The 24057-nt window shown below is 40.1% G+C and overlaps 1 protein-coding gene across 3 annotated transcripts; it reads right to left on the bottom strand.

Annotated features, from left to right (window-relative positions):
• Nucleotides 1–501: 501 nt before the first annotated feature.
• LOC123461597 (cytochrome P450 2C26-like) lies at nt 502–23837 on the bottom strand. Of its 3 annotated transcripts, none has more exons than XM_045152695.1 (9): nt 23670–23837; nt 18835–18997; nt 18513–18662; nt 17133–17293; nt 15929–16105; nt 9547–9688; nt 5898–6085; nt 2066–2207; nt 502–683 (listed from the first exon to the last, which is right to left on the bottom strand). In XM_045152695.1, exons 1-9 carry the CDS (start codon nt 23835–23837, stop codon nt 502–504), a joined length of 1473 nt encoding a protein of 490 aa, XP_045008630.1. The 3 variants fall into 3 exon arrangements, with proteins under 3 accessions (XP_045008630.1, XP_045008635.1, XP_045008637.1); XM_045152700.1 differs by having other exon boundaries at nt 9547–9682; XM_045152702.1 differs by lacking the exon at nt 15929–16105.
• Between the last annotated feature and the right edge of the window lie 220 nt (nt 23838–24057).

Below are 24057 nucleotides of genomic sequence, written 5' to 3'. Positions count from 1 at the left end.
GCTCATCTTTCTCATACACAAATAATTCCAGTGATCCCATTGACACTCAAATGGCTATTCAAGCACACTCTCCTTAACACTCCCTATATTTTCATTGTATAGGTAGTCATGTCCTGTTAGGAGACTCTTTTGTGTGTGTGTAAAGAAAGATGAGAATAGTAAGACCAAAAAATGTGTATTACTAAGAACTTGAAGAAGAGAAATTGTAAATTGTCATATTGATAATTTCTTATTTTACATTGAAGCTAGATTGATTACAGATTTTGATACATATTAGCACTTGCATGGTCAGTTAAAGTATTACAGAGAAATTTTTAGATGTATGTGTGCAATGATTCTAGAATTGGCACAGGAAAGGACGACTATTCCAACGGATTGTGAGGGAACGGGTATAGGTGAGAGGGGAGGGCAGGTGAAGCATCCACAAGGGGAAAGGGATGGATGATGTCATGGAGGGGATGACAGAAGGTAGCAGAGTGGTAGGTAGGCTGGCTGATAACTTTAGAGAGGAATGAAGCAGAGCTGGTAATAGGGTGGCAAAGTAGCAAATCCATTTGCAACTGGGGTTGTATCGAGGTCCTTTGGGTCAACCACTGATTTCAGATTAAAGTTCTGCAAAATGGTGGTCAGGAATAGAAACAGCTCCATGCGAGCCAGACCCTCTCCTGCACAAATTCGTTTTCCTGCAAACAAAAAAATCCAATCATGTAATTACTCCTTATTAATAAGTGTGCATGTGAGATATAATGTGATGAATATGAGCAATTGATGAATCATTGGAAGGATCACTGACTTAATGGAAAGTAAAGCTAGTTGGATAAATAGACAAGCAGCAGACAGCTGATAACCAACCTCGCATATGATGTTAATAAATATAGCATTCAAAATATTTCTTAGTCAGGTGTGTTACCATCAACCTGCAATCAGAATACCAGGGAGGATAAGGGAGATTATGAATTGGATAACAAAATCACATCATCAATGAAGAAGTCTCATTGGCTAGAGACACAGCACATACACTTCACATGTAGAGCTCAAATATTCAAAATATATGATTCTGGATGATGGAAGATCAGTGTACCCTGCAATCAATTCTCAAATCCTTCCCCTTTCACAATCCCATACTCATCTGTCAGTTTTGTTTGTTTTTGAGACAAAGTGAAAGAGAATTGGTACCAGTGCCTCAGCCACCAAAATTGAATTCCAGATGCTTGTATCACCTAGTGGGTATGTGTGATCTTGCACTTACTTTTGTGAGTCTGGCTTATGTGGGATCTGGAGAGTCAAACTTGGGTCCTTAGGCTTCATAGGCAAGTGCCTTAACCAGTGAGAAATCTACTGAGCCCCTGTCAGTTTTCTGATATGCATAACTGAGAGAACATGTCAATCTCCACTGATACAGTATTTTGTTAAGAATGCCTGGCAATAATATTTTCTATTCTTTAGTAGTCAACTCCTTTGAGTCACCTAAAATACCATTTATTAGAATGTTGCTGATCTCATTTTACACTTAATGCTGAGGTATGAAGGAGAAACCTTGGTAGTTATTTCTTTCCAAAACTTGCTTTCACAGTGAAATTCTCTCACCACACTAATCCTACTGTATTACAATGAGTTATTACTCATCTGATTTCTGAAGTGGGCTTGGGGCCCTTTAGTGTTTTCTTCGTTTTGGGAAACTTGTGTCTGCATTAGCTGAGACTGGCAGTGACACAGTAAGATGCCATGACATAAGATTATGATGAGCTCACCTTTTCCATGGTGAAGAAGGTCTGAATAAAGTTTCCTTCCTAGGAATAAATCATTGGTGTTGCTGCAATGTATTTGAAAAATAATGCAAATAGCCAATACTTTAGCTTTTTCAATTTGGAAGAAATTGGTGAAGAACTAAAGCTTTGTTTTTAAGACTAACATAGAGGTTGCCTAATTAACAAGGAAAGTGCATGGGCATTAGAAGTGGTACTCCTGATGATGTAAACTGAGCAAATCTTCCAGCCCCACAGAAGTCCATGTGTTAATTCCAACTAATCACAAATGTTACCTAGAGGAAATGAATTTCTATTACCTGTGGAGAAAGGCATGAAGTAGTCACTTTTCTTAAAGTTTCCATTTCCATCAAGAAAGTGGCTGGGGTCAAACACCTCAGGGTTGGGGAATTCCTTGCTGTCATGCAGCACAGATGACAGTGATGTTAATACAGTTGTTCCCTGGAAGCAATGCACACAGATAAACCTAATTACAAAGAAGCCATGGGCTAAAAGACTTCATGCAAATCATTTAATTCAGTCGTCTGGTCCACAGAAAGGAAGTTGAATCCAAAGAAGGGCCAAGACTTCATCACATCAGTTTTCATATACATGGTTACAGCTGCAACTAAAATCCTCTTTTGGAATGGGCAAAGTCTAAAATGTGTATGGTCAGGGGCATGTGATCTATATAACAGAACTTTCCTGGGGTTACAACATGTCAAATCTCCTGTGTAGAATATTTAGTGCTTATGAGTGCCATGAGCTCTTACTTAATTTTAAAATGTATAAGAGATCTTTGTTTATAGGTTAAACTTAATTGAAAAAGTGAAAAGGATGTTAAAAATTGGAAAAATCATCACTTTGTAGAAATTTAAATAAAGAATTTTCATTCAGGTAAAGATCACCACTAAAGCTGAAACAATTGGGCGAATGATTTAGAAAACAGCATTCTGACATGATTTAGGATACAATGCTGTATATTTTCCTTAAAGAAACATATAAAGTAGAACATCTACAGTGGAGAGGTTGTCCAGTATCACCTTATTCCATCAGGAAATTCACAAAGCCAATAATGGCATAAGATATATTAATGTTTCCTCACTAAAGTGACTATATATGTAGCTAATATTAAATATACACATATTTATGTGTATATGTGCATATATATGGCACTATGTAATATTATTACCAAATTAATTAAGGGAATCTCATCTATAGATCCCACAAAGTGATCCCATAAAATCAGCCTGAGGAAGATTTTAAATGATGGCAGTTCTGACTCTTGAGTATATTCAAGGTACTAAGAAGAAACAAACAAGCAAAGAACTAGAACTAGCCACAATACAATGTTGCTTATTTTTACAGCAATTCTATGAAGGGAGTGAATGGATTTTGTAGCTCACTAAACTCAAAGGAGACAAATCACATCATAAGCCACCAGCAGAGGGTTGAGGTACTATGAACCCAGCTGACACAACAGTCCTCTCAAACAGGCATCCATATTCTGATGCAATTGAGCGAGATAAGCCATAGGCTATTTCCAATTTAGTTAGGTATCGAGATACTAACAAGTTTCATTATATTACCTTTAGAGAGAACTAAGTCATATACTGAGAAAGTACTTTGGTGAAAACAGGGTAGACTGACATGATAACCCTTATACTCAATTTGTTCCCACAGACAAAGACCCATTACCACAGAGTAAGTTAATTTCATCATCTCCAAACAATGACATTATTAATCACGACCTTACCAATGAATTTATTTTTTCTTTGCAGATGCAGCTTTTTATAAGAAATATTTTATTTATTTATTTGCAAGCAGAGAGAGAGAGGGAGAAAGAGAAAGAGAGGGAGGGAGGGAGAGAGAGAGAGAGAGAGAGAGAGAGAGAGAGAGAGAGAGAGAGAGAGAGAGAGGCGCATGCTAGGGCTTCTAGACACTGCAAATGAACTCCAGATGCATGTACCACTTTGTACATGTGCTTTTATTTGGATACTGGGGAAATGAACCTCAGTAATAGAGCTTTGCAGTTAAGCACCTTAACCATTAGACAATCTCCCCAGCCCCTGAAAATGTAGCTTTCTATGTTATATTTAATGCAACAATATATACTGGCTTCTGTGAAATGGAAGAGCATGTGCATAGCAACTAGCATGTTCACATAAATAAAGAATGTGTTGGAAAGCACTACAAAGCTCTACTCAAAATGGTTCTCATTACTGCAGAGCAGGGAGAATATCAGACAACTAATTTAATGGCTAGATTCAATATTTGACAGTTTGTATCATATCCAATTTTGAACTAAGGACAGAAATGTTGTATCCCTGACTGACCAATGGTCAGAAAGTGGATGTTTTCTTGGTGAAGGTATCACCTTTTAAAATTATGCATTTTTCATGTTCACTACATGGTACTTAATCCAAAATTATTTTGTGTGTTGTAGATACCATTAAGAAGGCACACAAAAAGGAATGAAATGACAAAAAATAGCCACCATTGGGAATATTTCTAGCTTAATTTTTTTTTTTTTTGGCAGTCAGATTTGTCTCAGTGTCAAAATACTGACAAGACTTTTTTTGTTGTTTGTTTGTTTATTTTTATTTGGGAGTGACAGACAGAGAAAGAAAGAAGCAGAGAGAGAAAGAGAGAGAGAGAGAATGGGCGAGCCAGGGCCTCCAGTCACTGCAAATGAACTCCAGAGGTGTGCGCCCCCTTGTGCATCTGGCTAAGGAGGGTCCTGGGGAATCGAGCCTTGAACCGGGGTGCTTAGGCTTCACAGGCAAGGGCTTAACCACCAAGCCATCTCTCTAGCCTCTGACAAGATTTTTTGAGAAACAAAAATTAGAGACTGGGGTTGAGGAGATAGCACAGTGGTTAAAGGCATTTGCTGGCAAAACCTAGAAACCTGAGTGCAATTCCCTCACTGCCAAGCTAGATACACAAAGTAATGTCACATGCATCTGGAGTTCATTTGCAGCAGAAAGACAGAAGGAGGCCCTGGTGGGCTCATGTCTCTCTCTCTTTCTGTTTCCCTCTCTTCCTCATCCTCCTTCCTTCCCTTTCTCCCTACCTCTCTCTGTCAGCCTGACTTGTGGGCAGGTACAAGTAAATAAAGAAAATATTTTTTTTAATTAAAGGCCACAGTCTCTCATGGTTATAAACCAGAATTAATGAACAATATTAAGCAGTGCAAATGCAAATTTGTGTGTGTGTGAGCACACATTTAATACATATATTTAGTGATGGGAATCTGTTCAGAGAATACATTTGAAGTGATTTGCATATATTTTTATCAACAATATTCATATTAAATAAAAATGATCAGGGACATTTTTCTTAAACTGATAAACAACATCTTTCAAATCTCCTTAACACATCCAATTTGATGTGAGTTTAAACTTGTCCTCCTTACTGCTGACTCTAAAGGAAGCAGGATGTCCACTCACATCAGATCTGGCCAGTGCTTCCCTGGAAATCTTCAACCAGGGCAATAATGCCATAAACATAAATTAAGAGCACAAGTATTAGAAAAGTAGACCATAAAAAAATCAACCTAGAAAGCAGCTATATATAAATCTACAAATAAGTCATCAGAAGTAAATAGTAAAATTTACTACTTTAATAATTCATAGGTCAATAAAATGATTAAATCAATTGTTTACATATGTCAGGTAAAACAGATTGTGAAGGTACTCAGCTCAGGGAAAGAACAAATAAAATATGAAAAGCCATTCCACGGCTGATAAAATACTCTAAGGAAAATAAAGCAAAGTACATATAAGTTGAAAATATAAAATTAAGAATGGAACTAATAATATATAAATCCTATTTACTAATCGATAAATTCTCAGTGACAAATATTTCAGAATTTGTGGAAGTTGACAAACTAAACTTGAATTCATTTGTTATAAAGACATAAGTAAGAATTATCAAAACAATATTTGAGGCAGAACAAAGAAGATTCACTCTACTAGATACCTAATGTATGTTACAGGGTTGCAGGCTCAAACGTAAAATAGAAAAAGTCCATTCTGCAGTGAATTGTAATAACTTTGCCATCTCTCCTCCGGACTTGGTAAAGGACTGGAAACAAAATGAATTTAGAAACATCAAGAATATGAGGGGACAGCAGAGAAGAAGCAGGCTTACCTTGGGAATGAGATAGTTCCGAAACTTAATGTCACAGGTCACTGCATGGGGCAGGTTGGTGGGGATGAGGTCGATGTATCTCTGGATCTCATGCAACGTAGCGTCTGTGTAGGGCATGCGGCTCCTGTCCTGCATGCAGGGGCTCCGGTGTCGGCCAATCACATGGTCAATCTCTTCCTGGACTTTAGCTGATAGGACCAGAGAAATAATGGAATGAGAGAAAGGTGGCACATTTGTCACAACAATAAAGAGCTTCATGGGGCATGATCAAGGTGTTGAACAGCATTACAAATATAACTTGGATATCCAGAAAAACACTTGCACATTTAGAATTGCTATAATATAGGTTCAAACTAATCTCCTACTAATTAGCTATAATAAAACATCAGCATTTATTTATTGCTTAGCAAGCATAATAACTAAGATAAAAGAAGTTATTAAATGCTTTAAAAACAAAAAACACTACAAATTGCATTATCATAATCTTTGTAGATGGTTAAATAGGAATCAGATATTAAATTTGTGTCAAAATAAATTACTGACTTAAAATTTGCGTATATATCTATACATACAAACATATGTATTGGTGTACGCTTATACACTCTATGTGTGTGTAGGTTCAAATGACACTCCAACTATCTTCTCACTTCTCTTCCTCCACGCTGGCTAGCTAGAAAAGTCAACAGTCTCACTCTGCCATGGATCCTGTGGGCTAAAGTACTGACCCGCCAGGCAAGATGTGCTCACTGATGCAATATAGCATGAGTGACTGTTAACTTTTTTCTGATTGGACCTGAGGCCAGCTTCACAAGATGGGATTCGTGTCTGATACTGTAAAACCTGGCAGTTTTTGTTTTCTGAATTCTGATCATTAACCCACTTTCTGAAATGTGCTTAGCAGGCAAGGATTTCTCCCATTCTTTAGGCAAACTTAATTTTTCTGACCATTTCTTTTGCTATGCAAAAACATTTCAGTTGCACATAGTCCTCTATGTTGGTTGTGGTGGTTTGATTCAGGTGTCCCCCACAAACTTAGGTGTTCTCAATGCTAGGTTCCCAGCTGATAGAGATTTGGGAATTCACACCTCCTGGAAGGAGTGTACTGTTGAGGGCAGGCTCATGGTTGTTATAGCCAGTGTCCCCTTGTCAGTGTTTGGCACACTCTCCTGTTGCTATGGTACACCTTATGTTGGTCAGGAGAGGATGTCCACCCTCTGCTTATGCCATCGTTTTCCCTGCCACCAAGGAGCTTCCCCTCAAGCCTGTAAGCCAAAATAAACCTCTTTTTCCCACAAGCTGCTCTTGGTTGGGTGATTTCTACCAGCAATACGGACCTGACTGCAACATTGGTTCTTGGCACTATTTCCTGTACTATTGGAGTTTTGTGCAGAAAATTCTTACTTAAGCCTATACCTTAGCTAAGGTCCCTTACTTTTTCATCTGGCAGTTTTAGTGTTTCGGGTTTTAGATTCAGGTCATTGATCCACTTGGAATTGATATTTGTACTGAGTGGAAGATTCAGGTATAATTTCATTTTCTGAGGGTGGATATCCACTTTTGTCAGCACCATTTGTGGAATAGACTTTTTTTTTTTTTTTTTTCCACAGGAGGTTTTGGCTCCTTTTTCAAAAATTATGTGGCTTGGGCTGGAGAGATGGCTTAGCGGTTAAGCGCTTGCCTGTGAAGCCTAAGGACCCCGGTTCGAGGCTCGGTTCCCCAGGTCCCACGTTAGCCAGATGCACAAGGGGGCGCACGTGTCTGGAGTTCGTTTGCAGTGGCTGGAAGCCCTGGCGCGCCCATTCTCTCCCTCTCCCTCTATCTTTCTTTCTCTCTGTGTCTGTCGCTCTCAAATAAATAAATAAAAAATGAACAAAAGAAATTTTTTTAAAAAAAATTATGTGGCCAAAGCAATTTAGAATTATTTCTAGTCCTCTGTTTTCACTGGTCTTTATGTCTGAATTGATGACCTCAATAGGAAACCTTGTAGGAATTATAGGAATATAGCTGTTTTTCTTATTTCTCCATCTTCTAACATTTATGCCACAATGCCATTTTCCTAGATCCTTTTATTCCTCACTCTTCAATCTAATATGGTGTGTCAAGAGTTTGATGAAGTTTTATTGGCCGTTTACTGCTGTCTTTTCTTCCTGTTCTAAAAGAACTGATTCTCATTCATAATTATACTATTGTCAATTTAGTATATATGGACACAGGACATAAAGTATGTTTCATAAATGCTGAAAAACTGAACATCCTTAAAAAAAATTATAAAGTAGCCAGATGCACCAAGTGGCACACACGTTTGGATTTTGGTTGCAGCAGCTAGAAAGCCCTGGCTTACCCATTGGTTCTCTGTGTGTGTGTGTGTTTCTTTTCTTCTTGTCTCCTCTGCTTGCAAATAAATAAATGAATAGGGCTGGAGAGATGGCTTAGCGGTTAAGCGCTTGCCTGTGAAGCCTAAGGACCCTGGTTCGAGGCTCGGTTCCCCAGGTCCCACGTTAGCCAGATGCACAAGGGGGCGCACGCGTCTGGAGTTCGTTTGCCGAGGCTGGAAGCTCTGGCGTGCCCATTCTCTCTCTCTCCCTCTATCTGTCTTTCTCTCTGTGTCTGTCGCTCTCAAATAAATAATTTTTTTAAAAAAATAAATGAATAGTAACATTTCTTATAAAAATCAAATTATGGAGCTGAAAAGATGGTCAGCAATCAAGGCACTTGCCTTCAAAGCCTAGCAACCTAACCTGGGTTCAATTTTTCAGTACCTACTTAAAGTGTAAAGCCAGATCCACAAAGTTGCTCATATACATCTGGAGTTAGTTTGCAGGGGCTAGAGGACCTGGCATGCCCATTCTGTCTCTCTGCTTACCTTTCTTTTCTCTGTTCCTCTCTGTTTGCAATAAATAAATAAACAATAAAATATTTTTTAAAAATCAGATTATAGGTGTATTTAAACATGTACTTTATTGAATAATAAAATAATGATAGAATGCTCTATTTATGCCTTATTACTAAGTGACTATATCTTTCTCACCAATGTGAGACTGGAGACTCTCTCAAATCAACTCAGCTAACTTTAGAATTTCTAAGTACTTTACACTTTAGTGACGTAAGTTTTCATTATACCATGTTGCATAATGAGGATGAGGAAATGTAACTACAAGAATTTATCTTCCACAAAACCCTACCTTTGGGAATAATATAAGTATCTAATCCCAGACCTATTTGTGTGGGCCATGCCTGCCATAGCTCATCTCTCCCAGGAAAATAAGACACTGATCCAGAATTTATGTCTTTTGCTACAGCCATGGTCTAATGAAACATAAGTTTAGTGCTGGGCATGGTGGCACATGCCTTGATCCCAGCACTTAGGAGGCAGAGGTAGGTGGATCACTGTGAGGTTGAGACCACCCTGAGACTACACAGTGAATTCTAGGTCAGCCTGGGCTACAGTAAGACCCTACCTTGAAAAACGAAAAAAGAAAAAAAAAAAAAAACACCAAAAAACCAAAACCAAAACAAAAGCACAAAACACACACACACAAACCCGTAAGTTTAAGTGGTGAGACTTCTCTCAGACGAACGCGATGCAGGACACCGGCAGCGTATTTCCCACATCTCCCTGCAATTCTGCCCTCACCGTCTGTGGCCGTACCTGTGACATGTGGGTGCTTCAGCAGCAGCAGAAGACCGTATCTCAGGGTCGTGCTTGTTGTCTCTGTCCCCGCGGCAAACAAATCAAATACAGTGGTTGCCAGATTTTCATGAGAAAATTCCACCTGTTGACTGGGCTTTTCCTAAGAATGATTTGATGCAATTATCTAATTAATTCCTTGCATGTGTAATAGATTATGATGAATCTACAATATTTCACAGTTATATAAAGTTTAACAACACAGATTCTGAACAACACAGTACTAAAACAAAATTATATACCTTTTCAGAGATGGTAGGTCAGCTGATGCAAAATTCTTTTCCTGCACCCCTATATCTTACTTGCTTAAGCATTGGACTATTGAGAATCTGTATACTGATGTGTGCAATGAAATATTTTCAATTTACCAAAAGACATAAATAGAAAAGTATTTTATACTTTCTCTTTAATCAAAACACATATGAAGGGCTAGAGAGGTGGCTTAGCTGTTAATGCACTTGTGTGCAAAGCCAAAGGTTCCAGATTTTGTTCCCTATGATCCACATCAGCCAGATGCACAAGGTGCCACATGTGTCTGGCATTCATTTGCAGTGACTGGAGGCCCTGACACACCCATTCTCTCCCTCTCTCTCTCTCTCTCTCTCTCTCTTTCTCTCTCTGTCTCTGTCTCTTTCTCTCTCTCAAGTAAATGAATAAAAATTTAAAAATTAAAAAAACACATATGAAGAAATAGGCAGGGTATTTAACATTTCATTTATAAAAGTGAATGCCTATATAGTTAATATAGCACAGAAAACTGGAAGTCACTCTATTCAGCAGTCCAGATGGGAGATCACTAGAAACCAGATCTAGGGGCAGAGTGCAGGCATCAGTAGGATGTTCAAACTAAGGAGAAACCAAATCATGAAGCCAAGAAACTGACACATCGTTCTGAAGTGGAAAAGGAGAGAGCCAGAGTCAAGCAGGTGCTAAACAAGGCTGAGCTGATGATGGGAAATAGAACTGTTAAGTAGGTTGTAGTTTTAATCATCCAGTGAAGAGAAGATGTATAGAAAATGTATTGTCTTCACGATACTTCCTGAGCAAGAATTAAATTGATCATTCTTTTATAATCTATAGGTGCCCTGTAGTGTGTCTAATCAACTCTATTAAATGATTACCCTTAAGCTGGACGTGGTGGGGCATGCCTTTAATCCCTAGCACTCAGGAGGCAGAAGTAGGAGGATTGCCATGAGTTAGAGGCAACCCTTAGACTACATAGTGAGTTCCAGGTTAGCCTGGGCTAGAGCGAGACCCTACTCAAAAAAATAAAAAAAAAATTACCCTTGACCATGTTTATATTTCTTATTTTTATTACCTTGTGTCTGTTGGCCACACGCCTTCCCTCTCTCAGCCCCACCACTGTATGTGTTGGACCTGTCCACACTGTGTCTGTTGGTGACCCCCACGCACAGCGTCTGTCAGTGGTCAGTGTCTTCCCAGTCTCCCAGAGGTCCTGCCCCCACTGCTTCGGACCCACGCCTGGTTCCCTCAGGCTGCACCTACTGAGCCCACAGCCCACCTGCCATGCTCCCCTGTCTTGCATCCTTGGTGGGTTGGTCTGAAGGTTGCCTGGATACCCTGATCGCACACCCTCAACACTTGTGTTGTCTACTGGCACCCTTGTGTGTGTCCCTTGGCCAATGCCGCTGTCTCTCCCATATCAGCCAACTCCCTGATCAGGCCAGGGCTGTGGAACCCAGCAACCCCCACCACCTCTCCAACATGCCATCTTGATCACAGTGACTACTTGGGACACCACATCAGCCCCAGAAGGGGAATACAGGAAGACCAGGCAACCATCCACCTAGGGAAACCAGTGAGTCTTTCATAACCTGCCCATCTGGGTTCAGTAGGAGAGCAAGGGCTCACTATGGCCCCAGAGACATAGAAAAGATACAGCTGAGACCAGGTCAAAAGGATCCCAGACCTCCAAACCCACCTTTGGTATTAAGCAACAGCCAAGAGCAGCTGGTGAACTTATGCCCTTCACAACCTGTGCATCCCCAAATACAAAAACCATCACTAGCCTATTGTATTCAGACATAAAACAGGACACTCCCTGAAGACACCACAAGGGCAAACTCTTGTTTCCTCCTTAATTAAATAAGATTCCCACACTATGATGGGCAGACCACAATGCAATAGGTAGGAGGTCCCTTGGTGAGCACCACCAAGCTCTGTTAGAGGGTCTTTAATGGGCATCTGCTATGTGAAACAGAACTCAGATGAACCTAACTGCCTTCAGCTTTTGTCAAGCACCTCCTGGAGGCGTGCCATCTGTATACTCCTGTGACCCAGAGGACCTGACAAACCTCAAGGCAATGAACCTGGCTTTTGCAGCCCAGCTAGCCCCAGACATTTGTAAGAAAATCCAAAGGATAAATGGATTTGCAGGAAAAATAGATCAGAACTATTAGAACTATTAGATATAGCCCAAAAGGTGTTTGACGATAGAGACAGCAAAGATGATCTGCTGATAAAGGAAGTAAATTGGGCCACGATGGCTGCAATGCACACTCCTGACATTTCCAATTCTGGACAGACACATGCCACATCCAACAAAAATAGGAAGCCCCTGCTGCCAAACCAGTGTGCTTCCTGCAGAGAACTGGACACTGGAAAATGAATGCCCCTGTTTACGGCCACAGCTGCGGCTGCAGGTCTAGTAAAAGAAGCAGACGAGCTTACTTTGGGGCAGACTTTAGCCATAACTGCCCCTCATGCAATGGAGGCCCTACTAAGGGATGTCACCACCAACTGTGTGTCAAATGCCCATCTCCCCTGATACCAGGCTATGCTTCTAGACAAGGACAGACTGCCCTTTGACAGATCCACGGCAGTCAATCTTTCCACCTTGCTGCCTGATGACAACCCTGAAAACGTAGTTATGACTGCTTGGGGATGTTGGACATCATCCAAGGTACCTGACCAGACCTGACAGGCATGCCTCTCGCTGTCAGAGCTGCCGACCGTACACGGAGGGCAGCATTTTGTCCGGGATGCAATAAGATACGCAGGGGCAGTAGTAGTTATGGGCGAAAAAGAAATTATTTGGGTGCAGGCTTTGCCAAGGACTCACCAGCTCAATAGCAGAGATCATTGTTCTGACACAAACATTAAGGTGGGAAGAAGGCAAACAAGGGAACATCTTCACAGAGAGCCACTGTGCTTTTATTAGAGCACATGTACATGGACAGATATACAAAGGGGACTTTTAACTTCACATGGAAAGACCACAAAAAACAACCAGGAAATCATTCAATGGCTAGAGGCTATCTGGCTACCAAATAAAGTGGCCATTATTCACCAGCCTGGACACCATAAATATAATAATCCCCAGGCCCAAGTTAAGAACTTGGCTGACCAAACAACTGGGAATATAGCCCTCAGAGAAGAGATGAACTTATACTCCTCAATGAGAGCTCAACAAAACTGTCAAGGCTGGTGGACTCTGCCAGGAAAATTTACATGCCAAAACTACTGGGGAGAATATGGTTAACTGACCTTCATCAAAAAATGCATTTATCCCCCAAGAAGACTTCAGAACTCATCTCACCCCATGTCTGGCTCCCCGGACATTGAGAGGTACTCCAAGACACCTCAGACCGTTGTATGACCTGTGCACGGGCAAGCGCCAAGAAAAATCTCCTTCCACAGGGAAACAGAAGTTAAGGTACTGTGCCTCCTAAATTTTGGGGACTGGACTGTACTGAAATTAAACCAGGACTATATGGATATAAATAATGTGCTGGTTTTTTGTTCAACACTCTTTCATGCTGGACCAAAGCCTTTCCAACCCAAATGGAAATGACTGAGATAGTAGCTAAGAAATTAATAACAGAGATTATTCTCAGATTTGCCCCTCCCTTAATTTTGAGGTCCAACTATGGCCTGCCCTTCATGGCTAAAAGAACTCAATTAATTTCAAAGGTTCTTAACGTAAATTGGAAACTATGTTGTATGTACCATCCTCAAAGCTTAGGAAAAGTATTGAAGATGAATAGAACACTAATGGAAACTCTGACTAAATTTATCCTTGAATCTGGTGGTAGCAGTATCAATCCCCTGCCTTTTGTCTTATTGAGGAAGGCACCCAAAGAGACCATGGGAGAAGAACCCAGTTGCCAGAGATGGAAAGTGACTGAACATGGCACTTTTAAGATTAAGATTTCTAAGGTTTAACATTTTGCTACTAATCTCTCTCTTGCAGCATTGCCACAAGCTACTGCTGATGCTTGCTCCTGGTCCAGCCCAAATTAACCTTAGGTGAAATATAGGGACAAGAACTATGTATCATGTCCAACCTTTCCAATAACTTGAGATCTCTTTATTCAGATAATTGTGCTTCCATTATACAAAATCTACCTGCCAAGGTAACGAGGAGAAACAATTGTTTCTCCTGGCCCCCTCTGATGCCTGGTGGACAGGCACTGATGGTATTATAGAATGCCTGTCAGTCTCCTATATTGCACATAGAGCACATCTGTGGTTCTATATCCTTACTCTCATTCTTCCTCAAGTTTATGTTTATGACAGAAATGCAGGCCACTTACATTCACGATCACATCAGACCACCCCTGATTCGAGCGAGTTCCCATTCTAGTTCTGCTGTTGGTGGGTGCAAAAATAACAGGGTCAGCAGCCTTAAACACATCAGCACTAGTTCTGCAAGACCAAGGGTTCAAAACCCTAAGGTCTCAAGTTAAACAAGATCTAGGATTTTTAGAAAACTCAGTCTCTAGGCTGGAAAGACAGGTAGACTCTTTGGCAGAAGCAGTGTTACAGAGTAAGAGAGGCCTTGACTTACTTTTCATGAAACAAGGAGGGCTATGTGTGGTTTTAGAAAAAGCCTGCTGCTTCTATCAAACACTATTCAACTGGTCCCCTGGATGACCACACTTACTTCGGCTACTGCAGGTCCTCTAACATTCCCCTTGATGTTATTCACAATTGGACCTCTGTTTTCTGATGTTTTACATATTTTGTTTCTCTCAATTTCCGGGGAGCTAGACGTGGGGTGAGAAGTCTTAGGAGATAAATGCATTGTTTGATTGTCAGTTAACTATTTTCTCCCCAATAGTTTTGGCATGCAAATATTCCTGGCAGAATCCATCAGCCTTGACAGTTTTGTTGAGCTCCCATTGAGGAGTATAAGTTCATCTCTTCTCCAAGGGCTATGTCCCTGGCTTTTGGTCAGCCAATACAATACAAAAAAACCCATAAAATAGACAGAACTCACTGTTCCCTATCAAGGATTTGAAGGGGACACATAAGACAAGGGTGGAATGATGAACAAGCGTGGAATCTGACTCCGTGTTAGAGTAAGGAGCCATTTTATTGTTAAAACAATTAAAGTTTTGTCTCTGCTTACTATAAAATTTAAGTTTCTGTTAGGTCTAACTGGACGTTGACTACCTGCCTAGAACTCCCAACTCCTGGAGCTTCCTAGAACTCCTCACTCTGGCAATGCCTTGCCTCATACTCTCCCAAGATGTCAAGTAATTGTGAACTGCTATTTCCGTCTGTATTTTGCTTGCCAAGTTCCCTATTGGAAATCTCTCAACCTTACAGTTTGTGAATTATAACAACCTGCCTTCTCTCTTGCTCAGGGCTGCTGTCTTGAGCTCTGCCTTTGGGTGAGACAGCCAGCGGGCCAACTTCTGGGTTCACCATACAACTTGCTTCAGTTTGACCAAATATTTAAGTCTGTGCTCTCTTCTTTGCATCGTGGGTTTAACGATGGGGAACAGTCTTTGAAATAAACTGTACAGTAACTACACAGTTCATGCTGACTGTAGACATCCATTCCCAACCTGCTATTTGTGCAAATGCCTTTGAAGCTACACTCAATTAGGGCTTCATGATTTCACCTACCTTTCCCACAGTGCTTCTCTACTTAGACCACTCAGTCCACCTGCAATTCCCTCTCTTATCTACCACTGCAAGCGCTCTCAGGGCAACTGTAATCTATAGGACATGCAAGGAACCCACGCTGGTTACTTTTCTTTTCCATTCTGCCACAGTGTGTAATGATGACGTCAGTCTTCATATTAGCATAGTATGGGTTATGATTTGTGACTAGTTTGATAATCGCTCTCATTTTACCTGTGCAATGTATTTGGATTCATGTGCTATATTTTTAACTTAAACATTATTGTGTCCTAATTATTAAATTAACTTTATATTCCAGGATATATAGTACAGATCAACACACTTAACAGATACTTATAGAGACTTTCAAGCATCATTGCCCTAATGAGACATTTTCCTAAATTCATAACAATTTAATGAACCATGAATCTCAAGAAATCAAATAAATGAGATGACATTTGTATTTTACCTGCATTCCTTTCATTAGGAAATAATCAATAAAGTCCCGGGGATTTTTAGTGTCCAGGGATTCTTGGTGTTCTTCTATTTTCTTCAAAACATAATTTTTAACATAATCATAATTTTTAAATACTGTGTTATGACTTCCTGGAAAGTAATTAATGAGACCAGGAAAATTATTGTAGACCTACAAGACAAAAATGATAGTTTATTAAATGAAAAATGCATTTATAATCTATTATAATCCTGATTTATATTTATACTTCTAGATATGAGCATAAAATGGAATCCACCTTAAGAGAGAAGGTTGTATTGTTTTTATCTAGCTATTCTCCACACTGTTGAAAGGATTCAAGGGGGGAAAATTCTATTCAGACAATAAAATGTGCTGATTTCCATACTCAGGCCTCAATTTTGTAGTATAAATCATGTTATATCATCATTTCTATAAATTCTCACCAACCAGCATGAAATATGAATGATATAAAGCACCACCATCCCAAATTCGGTGATGACAGCAAAAGTTCCTTGAATAACCTGTCTCAGAGCAGAAGGCATTATCTGCAACCAGCTTCTGATTAAGAATGTGTATTTTGGAAGGGGTGGGGCTCAAAGATGCCTTGAAACCTGTACCTGGGTAGTTAGAACTTATTTATGGTCATAAATTGATTATTTAGATGGCAAACAGGAGATTCCAATTTTGCATAGGAACAAACTTCAGATTTTATTGTCCACATGTTATAAAACCCATCATTTTGCCATTCCTAACACAATTACCTCATCAACTAGGATCCCAGCTAAAGCATCAAACACCCTGAACTACACAGCACATCCTGTAAGTTTTTATTGTTCCAAATATTCGTTCTCCTAAAGGAGAATATCCACTTCCTAGTCTAGGTATGACTGCCGGGTAAAATAATGATGTGTGTAGGAGTTGACAGGAAAAACAACCTTGTGGTTAGTGGATGGCATCCTTCTGGAAGTGAATAAAGAACTTTGTACAAAAAGGGAGTCAATGGGGCAACCAATGGATAATGGACTTAAACCAACCCAGTATTTGAGCACTTCTATTGCTCTAGTTGTAAAGCAAAGGGCTTAATCATCCTTCCTAGATAGCAGGATTGTGCTGTCCAATACATGGTCCAGGTAGAATTTAGGCTTGACAGAAAAAAAAGACTGTTTTTTCAAAAAGGCGGGGGAGATATTCACATTACCTGCATCCATGGTGAGCTTATAATGCTGGTATTCTCATTAAATTTTTGCATCAGCTTAAGAAAATCCTGGTCTTTATAATCAAAACGATTCTGAAAAATAATGGAGCAGATCACGTTGCAAGGAGCACAGCTCAAAATAAAGGTGGGGTCACAGGGTAAGCCTAAAGAGTGGAAGAAGTTTTAAAATGTTATTAGAATATACAGTGAAGGTATTTTTCTTTTTCATTCAGTAAAAGTACATTAGAAAAATTAAGCAATATCATACATACAAATCTCTGTAACAGCCAAATATTTAGTATTTAGAATCAGTTGTTTGTCCTTCTACCTGAGTTGGTCTACAACATAACTAGTTAAATACTCATTATACACATCTATTATATTAACTTATATGCCATTCACATTAGCTTTTTGCTATATTTTAAGAGAAAGAAGATGGTTATAAACTCAAAATTTCAAGAATTGAGAGCAGAATTGCTTTATCTGCAAAGCCTTTAGACTATATAACCTTGAGATAGAAATGAAGAGATTATTGAAGACCTGAAAATTCTTTACACATAATACCAATTGAAAGAATCACATATTAAATGAGTAAAGGGAAAATAAAAGGAGACATTGGGGTTGTATTCAAGTACTAATAGGAACAATTGTGAAAAACAGAATGCTTGCCGAAACATAATGTTGAGAACAGTAAGTACCATGTGGATTATTTTATATATATAAATAAAAGTTTGCATTTAAAACGTAAGTCCCACTGGGGTAAAGAAAACAAGAAACATAATAAATGGAGATTGCCTTTTCTTAATGTGTAAAATTGGTTAGTTAGAAAGTTCATATTTCTAATTTTTAATGTATACAGGACATGGACGTAGAAGAAAATCTGTGGAGCAGTGAATGTCAATAATGGGAGGGTGACAGGAAATGAGAGCAGGCAGCTATAGTCCATGTAAGTGATATAATTATGAAAAATATCTATAATAAGACCATCAGTATGTACAATGAATATAAGTCAATAATTTTTTTAAATGTAAAATTCATTAATCATAGTCATGGCTTTAAATAAACTTGGATACATCACACACAGAAGAGTAGTTTAACAAAGTGAGGTCAAATCTTATCTGGCTTGTGCTTCTTAAATGTTGAAGGCGTCATGGCTCCAAGTTCATCAACTATTCTCTGATGAAACAATAGGAAATAGGAACACTACATTTGCACTAAGGGGAATACTGTTGGCTAACTCATCGAAACATTAACATAAAATCCATGTTGATGATTTCCAATTTGAACATGAAAGAATCAAAAGGAGGTAGAGCAAGCTCAATAGATCTTTCATACCCATACCTAGAGCAGAATGTAAATGTCAGAATATGAAGCTACACCCACCATTGGTTTTTCTCAACTCTTCCACAAGACACTGGGCTTCCTCTTGCACACGGTCTTCAATGGTCCTTTTCCCCATCCCCAGATTCCGCAGGGTCATGAGTGAGAAGCGCCTTATCTCTTTCCATCTCTTTCCATTGCTGAAAATGAGGCCTGAACAAATAAGAGCACAGGCTAGAAAGGAGATGGAGATCTCAGGGAAGGAAGTGGGAACTAACGAGTGGCAGCCATACAGAGGGCTGATGACTAAGTCAAGGCTTGACTTTCCATTTTTCCTGTCCCATTAAGTACTTCACAACACACACAAACACACACACATACATACCAAAACCTTTACTAGTTTTTTCAGTCACTGGCATGTATCCTCTTGCAGAAAACTCCTCCGCATGATCAATCAGGGCTTCCTTCACTGCTTCATATCCATGTAACACAACAGCGGGCTGCCTGCCCATGTACAGAGTGAACACAGGGCCATAGACCTTTGAGAACTAGAAAAAGAAGGAAAGTCTAAATTAGTAAATGAGTCAATTATCCCCCATTGAGTGGGCATGATATGGGTCGATTATCTTTTTACTTTAAGTGTTTTCATTCAGGCATAGAAAGCTTCACATATCTCTGAGGGTTTACATCACATGACAGTGATGATCACTTAAGGATCCACAGTGAGCCATGCATTGGCCTCTGGCAGTTGATGAGTGGATTTCAATTAATAATCATATCAAATCATTCATCACGTACTTGTTATGTTTTGCAACAAAGGAAACATAAAGGAAAATTGCATATTAATTTCCAGGGTCTTATGGCTTGTTAGAAGATTCACATTACAACTTCTGATTATTCAGTATTTATTTATTTATTTATTTTTTAAAATTTATTTATTTGAGAGCAACAGACACAGAGAGAAAGACAGATAGAGGGAGGGAGAGAGAGAATGGGCACGCCAGGGCTTCCAGCCTCTGCAAACGAACTCCAGACGCGTGCGCCCCCTTGTGCATCTGGCTAACGTGGGACCTGGGGAACCGAGCCTCGAACCAGGGTCCTTAGGCTTCACAGGCAAGCACTTAACTGCTAAGCCATCTCTCCAGCCCCAGTATTTATGATTGAGTAACTAAACATTACTCTCCATGTCTCTTCCATACTCAAAATGAAATTAGTATACACATTAATATTGTGCAATCCTGGTATTAAGACCCTGGAAGCCCTCTAAATCTAAAATCTAAAGTTTTAAATCACCACAAATGATTGTAATGCCCAGCAGGTGTGTGGGTGACTGCTGTTACACACACAGAGCAAGCACCTCAGATGTTGCCATGGAACATTCATTATCTCTTGGGCAAACAATTCCTGATACTTCAGTGCGCTTACCTCAGGCTTAGGTTTTGTGTATAGAATAGAAATGGATTGGAGACCACCAAATGTTCCCTAACTCATTGTTTCCTACTTCCATTTCTTGTATTACTCCATGTCCACCAGGATTTTATTGACCTTAGGGATAATTCCTATGAACAAGTAGAAGAATGGCAGAGCAACCCAAAGTTCTCATCCTTCTACAGATAAGTGCATGGAGCACTAGAAGCCCACATATAAGTGTACACACTATGCACTAACACCCATACACCACATCACACATTCACACACATGCAAAAAAACCCAAAAAGAATAAGCAGAAGCATCCACAACTTCTGAACTTTAGGATTTTGATTATAATGTTCCTCCACCACAAAACTCATTGCTCTTCAATCTCTGATGAGGATAACCTAAGAAGTAGAAGGTACATAAATTTTTCAGGAGTCTTACTGATTAGTCATTGTTATGGAGTCAGGTGAACAGGGAAAGCATTGGCTGGAGCAGCAAACACACATCCTTTTTTTAATCAATGCACCAGCAACCTCTTGGTAACTTGGGACCTCTCACCTACACTGAGCTACATATATATATATACCCTCTGCTACAAACAAAAAGCAACTTCTCCCTTTCTCTCATACCCTTATGTGAACATGATTGTGGTCAGTACCGACCTAGTCAAATATGTTCTTAGATCTGGGATCAGAACAGCAGGGGTCTGTCCAGACTGGACTGGTTTTGAGTACAGGCAGCAGTAATGCAAACTGTGTGCTCTAAGTAAAATTTTAAGAGAAATTTCTATGTATCATTTTTTGCTATAAGTACAGCTTAATGGACTATTCTGGTCAGAGTTGAAAGACCCAAATGCAGTAAGAGCTATGGACTGTGAGGTTTGACTTATAAGGATGACAAAGAGCTTTTCTTGGACTGGGTTAGCAGTTTGTGTGAAGCTTGCTGTTATGCCTGTGTCCTGAGAAGATGTGCAGGGTTGCTTTGCATAGAAATGAACTTGTGTGAGCAGAGAGAGATGGCACAGAAAGAAATCTTTAGGCAGAAACTGCTGCCTATTCAGCTGCAATTGAGAGATTACAATCTTTGAGATTGGGCCAGCTGACCTGCATTGGGGCAACAGGAAGAATGTAGACTCTTTTGAAGGGGCTTGAGTGCTCAAGGAGTGTCTTGTTTTTCAAAGTCTGCTTTATTCCCCCCTGGATTAACAAGTTGGCACCCTACCTGGTATTGTGAAGTATAAGAAATGCAGGAAAGAGAGGGTCATTGTGCTTGCAACACAGTCTTATGTTTTGGAAATGGCCATGGGCAGTGTGAAGCAGGTTTGCTGAATGCCTGCATGGAGACCCTATGGGGCCATGAGGATGAACTGTGGATTGCAGTGGAAACCCAGTGGAGATGCCAGGACCACGAGATGGCTGCTAAGGAGAGCTGCCAGTCCTGGATAAAATTTTCTAGGACTGTGAGTAACCTAGCTGGAGGGGCAGATTTGGAAGTCCAGAGACTTGTTGCTGGTTAGTTATTGGACTGGGAGATTTGTCACTAACAAGAGTTGTTGGACTTGGAGCTACAGAGTTTGGTGTTTGCCCTATTTAAATCATGTATTATTTGAGTATTTCTTTGCTATGCCCAATGCCATCTTTTGCAGTGTGAATGTTTATTTTGTGCAATTATAGGTTTGGAGGAGTTTTTGGTGTTATGGCTCAGTTAAAAGATCTTGGACTATGGGGATGTTTGAACATCATTGGGATTGATAACAACTATGGGGACATTTAAAGTTGGACTGAATGCATTGTATTTTATATCATGTATGGATATCAGTTTATTGGGGCCAGGAGAAGAATGTGGTGGTTTGAACCAGGTGTCCTCCATAAACTTAGTTATTGTGAATGCTAGGTTCCCAGCTAATGGAGATTTCGGAATTAATGTCTTCTGGAGGGAGTGTATTGTTGGGGGTGAGCTTATGGGTGTTATAGCCAGTGTTCCTATGCCAATGTTTGGCACACTGTCCTGTTCCTGTTATCTACCTTATATGGGCCAGGGGGTGATGTCCATCCTCTCTCTGCTCATGCCACCATTTTCCTCTCCTATCATGGAGCTTCCCCTTGCACCTGTAAGCCAAAATAAGCCTCTTTTTCCCATAAGCTGCTTCTACCAGCAATGTGAACCTGACTGCAGCAGATGCCTAGGAAGATCTTCCTAGCCACCAAGAGAGAGCACTACTGTCACCACTAAGACACAACTCACTTTAAGTTAAGGGGAGTCATGCTTATACCTCATGAGGAATGCTGGATTTGTCACTAAATGTGGAAAGGCTCATTATCAAAATATCAAAATTCTTTGAAGGCTGACTTCCTTCGAAAGTCTCTGTAACAGTCTTTCATCTCAAGACTGAGAAAAGTCGATATTGTTTTTCTTCCTTCGTTCCTTCCTTCTTCCCTTCCTTCCTTCCTCTGATAGTGCCCCTCCTCACTCTAATTCTCTTGCTTACTTTTGGACTTCCTCTTTTCACTAAACTCATATATTTTCTCCCCAGAGTCCAGTTAATTTAATTGTAAACTGCCCTCCACCAACAGCTGCCAAGGTGAACAACAAAGCAAAATGTTCTTGTAAGGCATGGCCAAAGACCAAAGCAGGGGTGTAGCTGACCAAGAGATTCCTAGAACACTCTGAAGGAGCCCTGGAAGTGTAGAAGCTTTAGAGAGAGAGTATGAGAGATTATTTCTGTCCTGCTAGGTCTAGCCTCTACTTAACATGAAGCAGTTCTAACAAGACTAAACTTTTGCCATCAGCTCCCCCTAAGGAATTGATGAGTGGGCTGGAGAGATGCGTTACTTAAGGTGCTTGCCTGCAAAGACAAAGGACCCAGGTTCAATTCCCCAGGACCTACATAAGCCAGATTAACTGGATGGCACGTTTATCTGGAGTTCAATTGCAGAGGCTGGAGGCCCTGGCATGACAATCTCTCTCTCTCAAATAAAATTAATATAAAAAGAATTGAGGATAAAGGTCTCTCATGGGGAAATTGAGACAGGAAAACCTAGGGAAAACTTTATTAACCCAGGACATTAAAAACATACCCTTCTCCCTATTAGATCTCTGAGACTGCAACCTGTACTGAGCTGTACATACATGCTGCTCTGAACTATGAATTACTTTTCACCAAAATATAGCAGCCATTGACTGCGATCATTACCTACTCTAATATATTCTTAGAAGGATGGGGATCTAAACAGGAGAAGGCTCTCCAGCCTGGAATGTCTTGGAGTGCATGGGCGATAAGCCAAACTATGTTCTCTAGGTGAATTTTCATTGAGAAGTTTCTATTTATTATCTCATCCTTATGTATAAGTGTGCATATGTATGATCAAGCTTGGATGCAACATGGGAAGGAACATGAACTTTAGAAAAAAAATGTTACATGGCCAAAACCTACCAATGAAGCCAGAGAACATCCCAAATTACATCCCTAGCAATTGATCTCTCCTCCCCTACGGGTCCTATGTGAAGAAGCCTAAGTTTACTACCTGTTTTGTTGAGTGCGCCCAACTAAGAAGCCCGCTGCCCCTTTGGCAGTGTATCTCAAACCTCTTAGCATCCCTTTGCTTTAAATAAAGTTCCTGGCTGCTGATCTACTTACACGTGCCTTTCTTGCGTTCTTTGAGTAAGACACCAAGAACCTGGAAATAATCAGCGATCACCAGTGTGCTACATATTAATACTGCCTCAAGCACTTGATTATTATTTAAAAGAAGGTTCCATTTTTCTCCCTTTTGAAGCTATATAGAGGAATAAAAACATACTTACATTGGTCAAGGATTGACGGATGTCCTTAATGTCAATCTGCAAGAAATTTCCAAGAATTGGCAGAGGAGTGGGGCCAGGAGGGAGCTTCCCTCTCCCAGACCTCTGTCTCCAGAGAGAAAGGAGAAGCAGACAGGAGAGGCTGAGCACCAGAACCACAAACGGATCCATGGGAGCCTCCTCTGCTTACAGAGATAGCTGTGAGCTTGCAGTCCAAAGCTTGTACAATGCCACCTGCTGAATTAATATCCAGCTCTTTGGTGCAGTGACCTTTGAACTAGATACACTTTAATCTCACATCTGAGTGAACTTTGTCCCAATAATGGACAAAAATAAGGTGTTCCTTACCCTTTGTTATTTGTGACTTAGCATGTACACTTAGAAAGAGCAT

This window comes from Jaculus jaculus, chromosome 1 (assembly GCF_020740685.1).
Source record: "Jaculus jaculus isolate mJacJac1 chromosome 1, mJacJac1.mat.Y.cur, whole genome shotgun sequence".
Taxonomy (NCBI): domain Eukaryota; kingdom Metazoa; phylum Chordata; class Mammalia; order Rodentia; family Dipodidae; genus Jaculus; species Jaculus jaculus.
The sequence above is the reverse complement of the archived record's forward strand: the minus strand, read 5'-3'. Positions and strand labels throughout refer to the sequence as shown.

What these genes read in the sequence shown, in the direction of transcription:
- LOC123461597 (XM_045152695.1), bottom strand. Translation starts at nt 23,837, where the DNA reads ATGGATCCGTTTGTGGTTCTGGTGCTCAGCCTCTCCTGTCTGCTTCTC. An exon ending in AAAAACTAGTAAAGGTTTTG is followed by an intron (nt 18,663 to 18,834) that starts GTATGTATGTGT and finishes TTATTTGTTCAG; the next exon opens with GCCTCATTTTCAGCAATGGA. An exon ending in TAAGCTCACCATGGATGCAG is followed by an intron (nt 16,106 to 17,132) that starts GTAATGTGAATA and finishes TTTGTCTTGTAG; the next exon opens with GTCTACAATAATTTTCCTGG.